The sequence below is a fragment of the Mesoplodon bidens genome (genome assembly GCF_964165515.1).
Source record: "Mesoplodon bidens genome assembly, chromosome: 2".
Classification (NCBI taxonomy): domain Eukaryota; kingdom Metazoa; phylum Chordata; class Mammalia; order Artiodactyla; family Ziphiidae; genus Mesoplodon; species Mesoplodon bidens.
The window spans coordinates 63,116,234-63,132,735 of NC_138177.1; the positions used below are offsets into that span (position 1 = coordinate 63,116,234).

Here is a 16,502-nt window from a genome sequence, read left to right on the forward strand (position 1 = left end):
CCAAAAACTGAAAAAGAACCCAAATGTCCTTCAGTTGGTGAACAGATAAACAAACCATGGGATAGCCACATAATAGAATACAACTGGGCAATAAAAGGGAATCAAATACTGAGATTATACATTTACACGCATGTAAAAATAACATGGCTGAATATCAAATGCATTATGCTAAATGTAGGAAGACAAAATCAAATGGTTGTTTAGATCAATTTATACAACATTCTGAAAAAGGTAAAGCTAGTGACAGAAAGCAGATCGGGGTTAGCAGGGGCTGGAAGCGGGAGTGGAGGCTGAATGTAAAGCGGTATAATAGAATCTGGGGAAGGGTGATGGGGCTGGTCTGTATCTTGTTAGTGGTGGTGATGCAGACTGTATGCATTTGTCAAAACTCACAGAACTGTGCACTAAAAAGAGTGAATTTTGGGCTTCCCTGGTGGCGCAGTGGTTGAGAGTCTGCCTGCCAATGCAGGGGACACGGGTTCGTGCCTTGGTCCGGGGGGATCCCACATGCCACGGAGCGGCTGGGCCCGTGAGCCATGGTCGCTGAGCCTGTGCGTCCGGAGCCTGTGCTCCGCAGCGGGAGAGGCCACAACAGTGAGATGCCCGCGTACCGCAAAAAAAAAAAAAAAGGAGTGAATTTTACTGAATGCAAATTATACTCTAATATTTAAAAACTAAGATAGGGAAAGTGTGTAAGTTATTCATGAAATTATAAAGACAGTATGTGGAGTGGTTAAGAACATAGCTCCTGAAGATACCTCGCTTGCAAAGTGGGAAGAAGAGCAACCACTCCCCTCATAAAATGACGGAGATTAAATGAGACGAGGTACATAATGCCCCAGTTCTCATGCCCAGCACACAGTAAGTGCCCCCGAAGCTCTGGCAGGCATCATGATGATAATATTCTCTGAGGAAGAGCACCTCATTCCACAGCACTCCTTGAACACCGTGTGCCATGTGCTGAGCAAGGTAATGTGCCTGTTACACAGGAATACATACTTCCATGTCACAGTAGCTGCCATCACTGAATCTGCTCCCCGAGCCAGAGCTGCTTCTACGCCAAAAGTCAGGAGAAAAGAATTTTTATGCAACAATTGGGAAGGTTGTGAGTGGAATTCATGTCACCACAAATTACGGAGAGACCCTCTTCTTACCCCTGGCGTGGGCTTTTGGACAAACCAGAGTCACATGAAGCAGCCTGGGGGGCAAAGCTGTCTGCTCTCTGGGGAGAAGAGCGTGTTGAAGCGTTGTGTCCTGTGATGTGGGGAACAGCATATCCCAGGGCTAACACGGTAGCTACAGTGTTTATCTCCCAGCTGATTTTACAGCCCACTGTGTCCACTGTGTCACGCCCAGAAGCCTCGCCCAGTCATTCACAGTGACACTGCAGCTGGGATTATGTGGTTATGAAATCAATAAACCCCTCTCGTCACTTTAACGTTAATGACAGCCAGCATTGCACCCACTCTTGGGAAACCCATTCTTCTGGTTGTTTGGAGAAGCAAGATAGGTAACACACAGTAATGTTAGGTTTGACTACTTAAAAACTCACCACACACACACACACACACACACACGCGCGCGCGCTCTCTCTCTCCTTCAATTCCCTGCCAAATCTTCCTAATCTTCCTGAAGAGAATGTAATTCAGTTATGATGAAAACTTTAGAAACAGGAAACACATTCTGCTTAGATTGTTAAAACTTGAAATATAAAACAATTCAGAGCTGGTTGGACTCATCATCGCACCACGAGGCATTCTTGCTTACCATTAATTTAGCAAAATAGAGGAAGGCAGCAGAAAAAAATCTTGGTTTTCTAATGACCTTTAAGTAATTGCTCATATGTCAAATAGACTCAAGTTACCATAAAAACTTTTTCTTGGGCAGTAAACTCTCATTTCCTTTGAATACAGCTTTAACCCTATATTCCTTTACTCCTTCTTCAGACAATCATTGTTCCTTCCTTTGGTTCAGCGCTGCCTCCTTTCCCCAGTCTTCCCGGTTTAACAGTGACAGCCTGGGGAAGGTGCAGCACATACAGGAACCGAGGCCACTCTCGCCAGTACTAGTCATGTCTCTGAGGGATGCTGGGCTACTCTGGGCTCCGTCACCCACAGATGTAGTGAAGGGCCTCATAGGGACCCAAGAAAGGTGACTCCATGTTACAAAAGAGAGTCTCTGAAAAGAAACTGAAATATTTACCAAAGACAATCATTAACATTGCTTTATTTCTACAAAAGAAAATGAGAGTGGGTGGACTTAGAACTGTAGCATCAAGGAATGAGAAGCTTCTTAGGGCGTTTCCTCCTATTAAACTGTTTTTGAAATGGATACATTTTCAGAATGATTCTACTCAACTCTCCCTCCAAAGAAGGCCCAGGGATACAGGACACAGATCTCTGCTCCACAGACAGGCAGGTACTGGGTAAAAGTACACACATGCTTGGAAGCCCTCAGGAGAATTAGATCATTGTTTATCCTCGTATTTTCCTCTGCCGCCAAAGACTTGAATTCTTAGCTATGAAAAGCGAACAGCAGGCTTCCAACAAGATGTTGTAAGTTCAGACTCGGAGGTGCTCTCTTCTACTCCAAACCCATAGTAACGATGAGTAAAATATAAAAAGAAAAACCCAAAGTGGCTTTACTAATTCAAAAACAAGATAAACTTCTCCCTGGACCAGTAACAGAACAGAAACGCGGAGCACTCAGCAAAGCCGAAGCCAGGGCCTCAGGTCTAGAAGCTGGCAGTCATAGGCATGAGTTCAGTTCCAATGGTTGAAAGAGATAAAAATGTTTCACAGAAGAAAGGTGAGTAGAGTCTGCTTTAAAGCTTAAAGGCAGGGGATGAGGTGCGGCTCCCCTGGTTACAAAAAGAGGCTGAAAATATAGGTTGATGACATGTTTCCTTGGGATAAACATTTATAGAAACTATTGGACCTGGAAAGGCTAGAAGGCACAGATAGAGTCTCTCCACATAAGGAGTCAGAGGCCCATTGCCTAAGTAACCAGGTCTGCAATAGCCTCAGCATCGCTGTGGTGCAACACTTCCAAATGCCATTAAGTCTGGATTCTGAACTGGGGCCTGAGGAGCCTGAGGGAGGCACGTGCAAAGCTACCAGACAGAGCAGATTCACAGAGAGGAGAAAAAGGAACAAAATAAAAAAACTTTCCACTAAAAATGGGCCTGCCATACAAAGTTCCAGAACACATAGTGAAATGCAAGACTAAGGAAGATAACCGACAAAAATCAAAAATCAACAATCAGAACACAATTTCACTCCAGTAAAATAAACTATAGCACTGACTGACCAAGACTTGAAGTATGGTTAGGATGCTCAAATAGATAAATAACAGAGGAGTATGCATTGGAAGTGAATAAGAAATTATGAAACAGAAACAGGTAGAAATAAAACCTAAACTGGAAGATATGGGGAAAAAAAGCAAATTTGAAATCCTGGAAATAAAAAATAATCATTAAACCAACCCAATAGCAAAAAAAAAAATCCCTAGGATGTGTCTTAAGGGAACTTTAGTTTTAGAAACATGGAATAAATGCCAGAAGCTGAAAGAGGGCACCCTCTGTGGGGGCAGGACTCAGGCAGCAGCAGGAGAGAATGTACTAAAGTTTTCAACTTGGGTCTAGTACTTTGACTTCTCAAACTGTATACATGTATAGCTTTAATAAAGTTTTTTTTTTTTAATTAAAAGACTACAAGAAATAAGGAAGGATTACCTGAAGGACATACAGTTCTTGCTTTCTTCTGTATAGTCTCAGTTTTATTCTTGGAATGAAGTAAACCATCAGAGAGATGAGAACATAGATTACATAAATTTTCACCTTCCTTACTTCTTTTATTAAGTTATAATGTGAAACTATGTCAATCAACCACACTGAAGAATATTATAAAAATCGGCTCTTCAAGTCACTGTGGACTCTGATAAGGATATTGCTCATTCAGTCTCAGTGGGACCCTTGGTGAGTGCCTGAGGCCTCAGTTCCAAGAGAAACTGCTTCAGCTGAGGAGCACGTATGTGTCCAGTCTTCCAGCTACTGTGCATTTTGAAATTAGTCTTTAGCTTTGGCTGCTGAGAAGTTTAAAGCAAATCTGTGATTTATTTCTTGTCACCGTATAGGATCATATGGCATGCATTCTGGGTTCTAACCTGCTTTTATCTTATTTTTTGTCACTCTTATTTCACAAGTCAATATAAAATTTATTGTTGTTGTATTGCATATACAGGTATATATTGATACATATATGTGTATATATGTGCATGGGTGCCTGTAAGCCACTTCAGAATCTTTTGGGTGGGGAAATGGTATAATTAGATAAAACAATTTAGGTAAAATGAGTTGCAAAAGAGAGGAAAAAGGAAAAGAGAAAAAAAGAAACAAATATAGGCTGGATCTTGGGGTCATGATTTTGCAGGACACTGAACGTCAAGCTAAGAGTCTGAAGTTTATCCTGAAGACTAGGGATAATGCCGAATATTTTAAAAATTCTGAGCAAAGAACGGCATGAAAATAGTGCTATTTCAGAAAACTTACTCAAAAACAGTGTGCAAAAGAGATGAAAGGAAAGAAATTGAGTGCCAGGTGACCAATTAGGGGCTATTTCAATAAACTAGGAATGAGGCAAGAGGGCTGTGGGTAAATTGACTGACATCGTGTTTTAAAAGAAGGATCATATGTAACAGGCTTAGGAAAGAAAGTAAATACAACTTTTTTTTTGGCAATAAAGCATGTGACATTCAAGGAAGCACACTATGTATTATCCACAAACTTATGGAAACAATCAATTCTATTTGGTCTGTTCTGCTTCTATTGCCTTGGATTTTGACCTGCACAAGCCAAATCATCCCAAAACCTCCTCTAGAAGGTAAGTTTTATTTATTCCAGAAATTAAGTTGTTGCTGATTACAAACAACAACCAACTCCACAAATGCAAATTACACCTGTTATTAAAAGGCCTCTTGCCTTCCTGAAACATGATACCATGCAAGTCCACTAACATACAGGTGTGGCACGTAATAAATATTGCTTGATGCAGAAACCTGTTGAGATGAATTTTCTAGGTTCCAAGAAAAGCAGAAAAATAAGCTTGAAAACTTAAAATCTAGGAACTGAAGTAAATTTAATTTTTGAACTAATTTTTAATTTATGCTCTTTTGGGGATGGGCTAAGTTGAATTTACCTCTGTAGTATTTTTGCAAATCAAAGCAACAGTATAGAGATTTCAGAAGGAATGTTTATATCACTAAATAGAACAAAATTCTCAGATAAATAGAAACTCAAAAATATAACTGATGAACTAACTGAAATCAAGTTTATATTTTCATCTAAATACATATCCTACTCATTTCCACTAGGAAACATTTCACAGAAATATGGGATAATAGAGCCGGAAGGGGCCTTAAGACCATCTTGTCTAATTCCCTTGTATTACAGATGATGGAGCAAATCAGAGAGGCTGAATGACTTGCCCAAGATCACTCAGTCTGTTAGATACAGAATGGACTGGAATCCAGCAGAGTAACTGAGCACTTTTTTTTTCATAATTGAGATTTTATTGGTTGTTTTGAGGATCAGTACACAGACATTTCAATTTGTACGTAATTCTTAAAATCTGAAAAATCACATAGTTGTGATTCTTTTCTAAACAGTTATTCCAGTGACTTTCCAGTTTAAAATTTGAAGGCAAATTTTCCTTAATAGGATATCAAGTACCAATATCTTCAAATACTGTTAAGCTGTTACATCATAAATACCACTAATTCACAATTTAATATCATATACATTACATACTCAAATTTTCAATCTTTTGCAATACATTACCAAAGTTATTAGGAAAACTGCACTACCAAGACCAAAGATGTTATGGAACGCACACAGTTCTGAAAGGGACAGCCAAGGTCAAGGGGTAGTTTTCTTTAGGAAACAATTCTACCAAAAACAACATGGGAATGGAAGTAATTTAAAATGTTCAAGACATAGTAAATGTACAACGTGACTCCAAATTGCCATCTAGTATGCTCTGTATTATAAGACATAAAAACTAATCCCCATGTATGGAATGTTAAGCTGACACCCAAGACAATCAAAGCCTCCTTATTCAATATCCCATTATTTTCTGGTTGTACTAAAAAATAAACAACCAGCAAATGATTTCACCTCTTTAAAAAAAACCCTTTACACATAAAAAATGTGAGGATGTGGGATTCCCTCCTTAAAAATGTTTCTAGAGCTTCTAAAAAATCTTGCATTTACAAAATAGTTGATAAAAATATTCGTCTGGATCATGCAAGAAGGGAGACAGGGGCCACTGATAAGACATAGTAGATGATATTAATCAGACTTGGCTTTTTTTTCTCCTGCTTCGCCAGAGGCTAGACTCGCCTCATTTTTAGTTTCTCCATTTTCTCCAGGTAAATCTTCTTTAGTTTCTTGCTTAGCCACTTCGGCCTGTTTTCTCTTTGCTCCCCTTTTTCTCTTTTGTGTGCAATTTTTTGTCTGAAGATATATCCTTTCCTGCTGTCTTTTTTGGCTTCATTCCCACTTTTTCAGGAGCAGGCTTAGCTGACAACCTTGCTGATCTCCTCTTGGGCTCCACATTCACCACCCCCTCTGTGGAGTTGACCTTCCTCTTGGGCATCATGATGGTGGGGCAGGTGTGCACCAGGTGCCTGTGGGCTACTGCACACACCTTCCCAAAGCTGGATGCTGCCACTCCTCCCACCCTCAAGTACTTTTTGGATTATATAGCTTGGCCTACCTCTAACACAATATTTGTGATGGCTAACAGTATGTGTCAGCTTGGCTGGGCTGCAGGGTGCCCAGACATTTGGTCAGACATTATTCTGGGTATATCTGTGAGAGTGTTTTTAGATGAGATCAACATTTGGATAAATTGACTGAATAAAGCAGATTGCTCTCTCCAATGTGGGTGGGCCACACCCAATCAGTTGAAGCCCTGAAAAAACAGAAGGGCTGACCCTACCACTAGTAAGACAGAACTCCTCCTCCCTGACTAGGTGGGACATCAGTTTCTTCCTGCCTTTGGACTCAAACCAAAACACTGGCTTTCTTGGGTCTCCAGCCTGCCAGCTTTCAGACTGGAACTTACACTATCAGCAATCCTGGGTCTCCTGCCTGCCAACTGCAGATTTTGGGACTTAGTCCCCACAATCACATGAGCTAAATCCTTACAATCAATCAATCAATCAATCAATATCTCTCTCTCTCTCCACACACACACACACACACACACACAGACACACACACACACACACCCTGTTGGTTCTGTTTCTCTGGACAATCCTATCTCAAATAAACTTTGAACTCAAAGGAATAAAGAAAATGGTCTTAATGGATATGATAGACACTGTAGATCAGCTACCGAAAAGCTATCCACAGCTTTCTTCTCCCTTGTCTTCTTCAGGTGAAAAGCTAAAATTCTGTTTCCTTGCCTCTTTTACACCTACAGTAGTATGTGACATAGCTCTGACCCATAAGATATAGGTGGAAATCCCTAGGAGGATTTCCCTTTGTTCTTTGCATTTTATTATTTCTTTTTTTTTTTTTCTGTCTAGAGCTTGGATGCACTGACTAGGGCTTGTGGGCAGCAGTCATCCTGGCACCCTGAAGACAAAAGCTAGGGCTAGCTAAGGAGGAACACAGGAGGACTCTGGGTCTGTGATGAGACCTATGAGTAGCTGCTCTTATGTTGGAATGCTTCTCTAGAATTCTTGAGAAAAACACATCACACCTACTAAAGCCAGTTTTAGTCAGGTTATCTGTTATTTGTAGCCAAACTCTTTCCTAATATACTATTTTAGCCCAGATTTCAACTGTAACAATAAGCCAAAAGTGAACATGACCCCAGCTTTAATAAAACAATCACTTACTCAAAGAAAAAAAAAATTGAGGGTCTGCCATATAGATGGCATGTAAGAGGCACTAAATACAAAAACCTTCCCATTCCCAACCAAGGATGCTGATGGGAAGTTAGCTTGCATTCCAGGTTGTAATCTGAGGAGGAATCCCAGGGGATCCCCTAGGATGCCTGGAACGTTTGTGAACAGCAAAACGGGAACACTAAAGTGGACTGAATCTTGGGGGGCTATTAGCAATGGGTCCAACTTTTCCCGTTCAATTCACTTATTTCTAAAAGCTTTTTTTAATGAAAAACTAATCATGATCACTGACTCCTGCATCTTTAGAATGAGCTCATGGTCCTTTTGCATGCAACTAGTGAAAGTAGTAGTGAAAGCAACTACCTCTCTCCATCGATGTCAGTGCCAGAAGTCACAGGTAGTTGTGGTGCAGGGGAAGGAGCACCAGCTTTATCAAAAGATCTGTTTGAGACTTGGTGCTGCCACTTTTCCTTCATCCTCTCCCACAGGCATATTTCTGAACCTTTCTGAGTTCTGTGTCTTAATTTATGAGTATTAAGTTCAAACGAGATAATGATTACAAAAGAATTCCAACAAATGTAAAACACTCTACAAAAGTTAATCATTAGATAACCTTGATTGTGTGCAAACTAAGAGTAAATAGGGTCAATGTGAGGAAAGTATAAGATTCACATGAGAAAAGTTTACTCATTATCTTTATGGCATTTATTTTGGCTCTTCTTCATTTCTCAGAGAGTAAAAGTTGCTAGATAAGTGGTCACCCTCTGATAAAGTAGTGCAGCAGAAAGGCTTACAGAAGAAATTTGAAAGAAATAAAAAACTAGATAAAACTTGAGATGTTTACTACTGAGCAATAGCTGTTACCAATCATAACATAATTAACCCTCTTGCCGCAGGCTCTAATAGCACTCTGGCCTTCAGTGTCCTTTTAATTACATGTTTTACACCTACATTCCCTCTAGACTCTAAGCTCCATGGATCCTTACCTGAGATTAAACCTTGTACTGCCTGGTGGGTGATAAGAGTTCCAGGAAATAAAACATATGCAGCACAATGTATTATTTTATTTACCTTTGTTTCCTACTATGCACCAAGGGTCATTTACTTCTGGATTAATGAAATAAAAGCAGAGTTCTCTGAAAAACCATGCAGACATTGCCCAGGAGGTGTTCCAAGCTGGTTCCATACAACATACCTTGTCCTGGGTTTGACATCGCAAACAGTCACAGTCAAAGCAGTATTGGTCCCTCAGCTGCTTCCGGCGCTCCTTGCTGGTCATCAGCATATCCAGGTAGCAGATGGTGAGCTGTGGAGGCCAGAGAGGGAGGGGTCACACGGCTGCTGTGATCATTTTCTTTAACCAATGGCTATTATTGTGAATCATTAAAGTAAAACACGTTTTTTACTGCACACCAAAAACTGTAAGTAAGAGAGAAGATACAACTTATGGTCTCTCCACCCAAATAATCACATGTAAAATTGTCAATGCATTACCTTCCAGTCTTCGTTATGTGGTGAGCACATGTGTATCATAGATTTATTTTAAAGAATTGGGCTCATTAACTCTATATACTTCTGCGCCTTATCTTTTATTCACTAAACAGTACAATATCAAGAGCTGTTATATGTTTGCTATTACTAAGTTCTGGTAATAAATTTTGTAACCACTAGCAACCAGAGAAGCCAAATTTATCCTGGCAATCAAATGGGTGGCAGATTATGTAGCCAGATTGCTCTTAAATCCTAATCAATTCTATAGCTGCTTCATGGAATTTAGGGTCAACCAGGTTTGGAATCTTGGAACTTAGGAGACAGTTCCCTTACTTGTGAGGCTTTTATTTATTTATTTTGAAAATAAATTTATTTTTGTCTCTAGCTCACGCTAAGCAATAGTCTGTAACAACTGGGCTCCTGCAGCTGAGACCACAGCCATTTTTTTTTTTTTTTTTTGCGGTACCTGGGCCTCTCACTGTTGTGGCCTCTCCCGTTGTGGAGCACAGGCTCCGGACGTGCAGGCTCAGAGGCCATGGCTCATGGGCCCAGCCGCTCCACGGCATGTGGGATCTTCCTGGACCGGGACACGAACCCGTGTCCCCTGCATCGGCAGGCGGACTCTCAACCACTGCGCCACCAGGGAAGCCCCACAGCCACTTTTTAACTCCCTAAATCTTTCTTTTGCCTCATGATCTGAAGCCAGAGCTGCCTCTGAGGTGCAAAGGGCCACCGTATCAGGCAAGTTCCTCTTAAATTCCAAATAACCGATTTCTAAGCACACTTTTTTAAACAGCCCGTTAGTAAGTTGGGGGCAGCATACACATTCATCTTGAATTATCAGGCTCTCAGGGGCCCAGTTTCCTTATATGAGGTGAGATGGTAAAATGCGCTGATCTCTGTGTTCCCTTTTGGGTTATAACTCTAGGACCCTAATTCTCAATCCAGCCCAATGGCTCTTGGTCGTCAGCCCCAGCTATCAGGTCAGATTAATCGGTAGTACTTATGGGGTGATTACAATGGGCCCAGTGTGAAGCCAACAAATCCAGGGCCTGTCACAGCAGAGAAATATGCTTGACAAACCTAAGAGTTTATTACAAGGGCCAAAACTCATGAGTGATCATGCCAGGCAGTGAATGGGAAACAGGAGACTAGTTATTTCATTTAACCCCCAAAAGAGACTCCTACGGCCTCCCTCAGTATTCTGTAACTGCCTGGAACCATTACCTGGACTGTGCAGTGGCTTTCTAACTGGCCTCCCTGCTGCCGTCAGTCTACATTGCATCTTCTAGACTGCTTTAACAGAGATCTTCCTAAAGCTCATACTTGATCATGTCATTTCTCTATGCAAAGAGTTCTGACGGTTTCTCCCTGCCTATAGGATAAGGATACACAAGGCTTCCCCAGAAGATTTTCTGTCTGCCTTTCTAGACTCCGCATCTCTCCCTACACCCTACCATCTGTCATCATTATGTACAACGCTACACGCTGAAACAATGCACGCCATGCAACGTGTATGGTGTTGGCCTTCACCAGCCAACGCCCCTTCCTCCACTCTCAGCTTATTCAGAGTTCTCTCCTCCTTCAGGCTTGGCTCAAATACGCCTCCTCCAATGAAGACTGTCCAGTTCCTCCCGTGCCTCTTTCATGCCATTGAAGTCTGCAAAAATACATTGTATCAAAGCTGAAGGTCTCAACGGCAAAAACATTTTTATTCATATTATTTTGGAAAAAAAAAAGCCGGATTACTAACTAGTAATGACAGCTAAATCATTTTATCAACCAAAGATGAAAACCTTTATTAAAGACTTGTTGACTCACTAGTTTTAATGGAGAATCTGCTCACTAAATGTAGGGCTCATTTAGTGGGAACATATATATGAAACTTTGCCATTGATCAGTGGATGTTTTAATGGCAAAGAACAAACCTGCATTAAAATATTAATGCTACTGATCGTTGCTTTGCCATTTTAGTGCAGCTCTTATGGAAAATGCAGTAAATCAATTCCAACATTAGAGTAATATCATGAAAGGTATTTGCTGGATATCGAATTTGTTGCTTACTTGAAAATTTCAAGGCAAAGTGAACCCCTTTTCCCTGAAGCCCATCTTCTCATTATATACTTTGGAGTGGATAATAAGATCAAATTAAAATTAGACTTGGTCTTCATTTCTCAAATTACACTGTCACAATTATAAATTTTTCTAATACTGCCTCTCAATTGAAAATAGACTTTGAAAAATCCTCCCTCTCTTTAAAGTCAAACCTGAGTGTTATTCATGTCTCTTCTCTTTGTCACACCTTTAGAGCCAGTCAGTTTTCAAATTCTGCTAATTCTAGCTTATAAATATATTCTGCAGATCCCCCATCGTAAGCCACCACCTGAATCTCCTGTCTTCAGGCTGCCACTGTCACCTTTTGCCTGGATTATGCCTCCTTCTCCCAATTTTGCCTACACACGGAAAAACGCATCGTGCCGTCCCTTTGCTTAAACTCTTCAGTGATGCCCCATTTCCTGTCCCCCTCCCTTCCAACAAATATTTAATGAGTGCATCCTATATACCAGGCACTGTTACAGACCCTTCAAGTGAACTGAGATCCTCAATAAGGCCCCCATGGGTTGCTTGGTCTGGTCCCTACATATTCCCTCATCCGCTGGTCACATCTGAATTTGTCAGTCTATTGATGTGAACAGCTTCCTGTTCCTTGAATTCACCATTCTGTCCCTGGCCCCTGTGTCTTTGTCTAGAATGCCTGCCCCTGTCTTAGCCAACTTTTACTCACTGGATCCTTTAAAAGTCTAGGAGTCACTTCTCTGGAAGCCTTCCTTATCCTCTCCCACCACCCCTGATCCTTACCACCACTTGAGTGTCCCTGCTCTGAACTTCTAGAAAGCCCTGTGCCCATTTACACTATTTTAGTTTTCAGATTCTATTATTGTGTTCTGTTCTGTGTCAGTTTCTTCAATTACACCTTGAATTCCTGAAGGCAAGGTAAGGTCTTACTCATCTTTGTATTCCCAACACCCACCCCAGTACATGATACCAGTAAGCATGCAGTGAATTTGTTAAATGACTTAGCAAATAGAGATGGCTGGGAGAAGACAAAGACCGTTATGATCCCAAAACATTTTAGATGAAAACTGATACTTGGGGATACTGATATGCTCAATCTGTGCAAATCACATTTCTGTCAATTGCTGTGGCTCCAGAGAACACTGGCAGCCAATGGCATTATTTGTAACAGCTACAATCTCTTCTAACCAGGAAATCCCATGAGGGTGGCCTGGACTGTCCAGCTTTCTTCCATGATCCACGTTCTTGAAGACTGTCAGGTGATAACATGTGTTTCGTAGCTTAACAAAACCCAGAAGAGGCAGCCATCAGCAACCCAGCATGTGAGCCACGACTTAAACTATAATACACACATCTCTTGGTAGGAGGTGCTGGATGAGAGACAAAAACCCAAACAAACAAACAAACAAACAAACAAAACAAAAAACAGCCCCCAACCCCTGCTAGACACAAAACAGTCCCAGAACTCAACATCACAGTGAAAATCCTTAAACAGCAAAGTGTTATAAGTGGTGCTGGTATGAAGGGAAATGGCCCAAAAAGTCCAAAGGATGACTTTATGTGGAGAGAAACAAAGGTAAGAAATTTCTGTTATGGTGGAACCCTGTGTAATTTTCCAGTTCTCCTTGTCTGAGGTTTGAAATGTTGTCATCTTAAACTGGCAATGCGTTGGCTTTCATGTTACTTTCTTTCCGGGGCCCATGGGACACACCTGAGGATTGGTGGTAGTTTCAAAATGGGTCTAAGGTTCTATTCTACCTCTGGTTTTGTGTCCAGCAAACCTCATTCATTCACTCAACAAATACAGACTGAGGAGTTTCTATATTACAGGCGCTATCCAGTCTTCTCTCGTGCAGCCTACATTCTGGTACTTCCATCCCAAATAGCACATTTTAAAACTGGGGGCACCCTAATGAGCAATAAAGCCAAAATGCAAAATTGATGCTATAATACAAAATTTCTACATTTCCTTCTTTATCCAATTTCACAAAAGCCAATATTTGCACAGTTAAAAGGAATCGTCCCTCTTAATTAACCTCAAAATGTCCTTTCTCCCTCTCCACTACCTCTACCACAGGGGGCCAGTTTTAAGTGTGCAGGATGTATTTTCAGTATTGGGGTGGCTACAAGCATGAAATGAGCAGGGACCAGACATGGAAGTTCCTCACTGATGCAACGGTCGTACACAGCGAACAGCTTTCCCATCCGGGATGCCAACAGTGCCCTCAGTGAGAAACACTGCTGGTCTTTACACCATGTATGCTCGATTTAACAGAAAGTCAACCCAACGAAGTGTTACTGAATGGCTCCTGGGGTGTAAGGCAAAGTGCTAGGTGCTAAAGGAGATACAGTAAGACACAACTGCCTGTCTTCATGAAGCTCACAGCTGAGTAGAGAAGTCACCAAAAGAGCCGGAATAAGTGCCAAAGAAATATTAATAACCGCTGTAAGAGAGAGCTCAGAAGAAAAGATCTTTTAATTTGAGAAATCAGGAAAAGCTTTATAGAAGACATGATGTTTGAGAGGGCCTTGAGGGGTGTATAATGTTAAGACAGGTAGAAATGGTGGGCAGACAGCAGCGGAGCAACTGAGCAGAGAAAACGTCATGCACCAAGACATGTATAATGGTAGGGAAAGAAATTTATTTTCTGAACAAGCTGGTATAAAAAGGACTTATGGGGAGAATCCTCTTTGCTGAGAAGCCGCTTTGATAAGTACCATAGGGAAAAATATCTGAGTCTGCAGGGCCTGATGCTGAGCAGAATATTCTGTGTCAGGCAAGAGAAAGGATTTGCTTGTTGCTCCAGAGATGGAAAGAGAAGGACATGAAATAAGCACCAAAAGACAGTGTTTTTTCAACTAAATGAAAAACAGCCAAGGAGAAGAACTGGCAGCCAAGCCTAGAAAACAAGATATAAAGAGATTTCTTTGTTGTTTCTGAAAAGTCCAACTGTTTCCAATAGTTTTTCTGTTTGCTTGTCAAGTTACCTTTTCTTTTTAAATTTAGTAAAACACCACCACCACCATCATTATCAAAAGGCAGCCATCCCTCAGCTCCCAAACTAATGTCGAAATTGGATAGTGGTCCCCCCTTCTTAACTGCCTTGAGGTCACATATGACCCAAGGAAAAAAATCTAAATTCTATATACTGTTGACAGATATCCCAGTGTACCAACTACACTGATCCTAAAAATTGGACATTCAGTAAGTGGCTGTATAAGAGACAGCTTATTCAGTTGAAAATCAGTTTGGACCGAGTCTTATCAAAGCCAAATCCCTGTCTACATAAAATATGGTACCTCTGAGTTTAGGTTTTATTGGCTGAGTGCTGCATAAATGCAATAAAAGCTTATGAGGTCTGTTTTCCTTGCAATAAATATCCACTTTAGCAAATTGGAAGGTAGAAGGAAACTGGGTTCTAAAAAGCATAAATATCTAAAACCCAGAATTCTGGGTAGTCATTGTGTAAACCCTGTCAGGAGCCGGTTCAGCAGTCCTGGAGCAGCCCACCTGCAGCTGCCTTGCGAGACCTCGGACTTCTGAGAAGGCTCCTCATCAAAAGAGGCTGGCTGGGCAGCCTGCAAAACTGGAAGGGTCAAGGCCAGTTCACTGCTGGAGGTCACACTTCCTGTCCCCTATTCCTTTCACATCTTTGCATACACAGTTACCCAGAGATGCTGACGTTTATAGGTTTGTAAAGGTCCAATGACAACCTGAAAGAGTAAAACTCGTTTGCTTTCTTAACATGAAGGTAAAAACGAGTCACCTCTGAAATGCAATTAGGGACCTTGGGAATAAGTAAGCCCTTGGGATCTCATTCACAAGCTGGGCTGCCCTCCTTGTCTACGGAAGGATGGCTACTTGCAGAGATGCGAGGGGCCGCTGAACTGTCATATGCACAAAACACACACTCTGTCACACACACGCCTCTCCCACACACACATACAACAGGAACTGTCATCATCCAGAAAAATGGTGATTAAAAATAAAAAAGTTAGCTCATCTATAACCTGGGAGAGGTGATGGGTAAATGAGTCGCTGGGTAGAGGTGTAATATACATCTTCTCCTTGGCAGAAGGACAATGAAGAGCTACCCCTCAGGCACAACTGGCTTTAGGGCAGGGCCTTGCTGAGAGGGTCTTTGATGGAAAAGGAGGTCAGCCAGTGGGAGACACGGGTTCCTTACCTCCTCTCCGGCCTCAATGTCTCGGACTGCACGCAGTAAGAGGTGGGGTCCGTTGAACACAATTGAACAGTTGGGGTCACAGCTGTGATTGAGCAAAGACATACTGCAGGAAAGAAAAAAAAAAAGGAGAGACCATCGTGGCCCAGTAGATGGAGTCAACTATCTAAACTTAACGACTATTGTGGGCAAAAGACACTTTAGCTTAGGGGTAGGGGGGAGAGGTAAGGTTGACAGTGTACCAGGGACTGAGTGCTCTGGAGCCACTAGCCCACTTCCTGTGAAGTGAAATGCTCCCCAAGACAGAGGCTCATTAGGGAAGTTTGTTAATAAAAGCATTTTCTGAGTCCTTCGGGGGGATGGGTGAGGGGAGGTAGTTGTCTCATTATACCAGCCAGTAAGGCAACCCAATATGAAGATGGGGAAAAAAACTGACTTGCAAAGGAATAATTTCTGAGATAATGGGATACGGCAGTTAAAACCGCAGCCAAGACACCACTGAGCTTCCCACACAGGACCGCATTTGTCAAGCTCCTTTGGAGGAACTGCCACCTTCACGAGAACATGCACAACTACACTGACGAATAATTAGGAGTACTTCCTCTTCAACAGAACGCTAGGTTATCTCACTAACGAGACCCTCATGCATTCTGGGCCATGGCCAAGTCATTTTATTACCTTGGAGGCACATTTTTTTTTCCATCTGGGGAGGGAATGGATTTAAGCTGCCACCACATTTACAGTTAGAAATAACTGTAAGTGAGCATCACTATGTAGAAAGCACTTTCTTAGCACTTGAGCATGTTTATCAAATTTAACCATCACCATTAATATTCT

General features: G+C 41.6%; 1 protein-coding gene and 1 pseudogene across 3 annotated transcripts in view; both read right to left on the reverse strand.

The window, feature by feature from the left end:
• Positions 1-16,502, reverse strand: part of SMYD3 (SET and MYND domain containing 3) — a 754,146-nt gene that overhangs the window by 158,674 nt on the left and 578,970 nt on the right. For both annotated transcript variants that reach the window (XM_081224651.1, XM_081224650.1), the window contains 2 exons: positions 15,669-15,771; positions 9,110-9,220 (listed from right to left, as the gene is read on the reverse strand). In XM_081224651.1, the coding sequence (XP_081080777.1) occupies positions 9,110-9,220; positions 15,669-15,771 (214 nt within the window). The remainder of the gene's footprint in view (positions 1-9,109; positions 9,221-15,668; positions 15,772-16,502) is intronic.
• Positions 6,347-7,075, reverse strand: LOC308612279 (non-histone chromosomal protein HMG-14-like; annotated as a pseudogene). The gene has a single exon. The product of its transcript is annotated as a non-histone chromosomal protein HMG-14-like (transcript).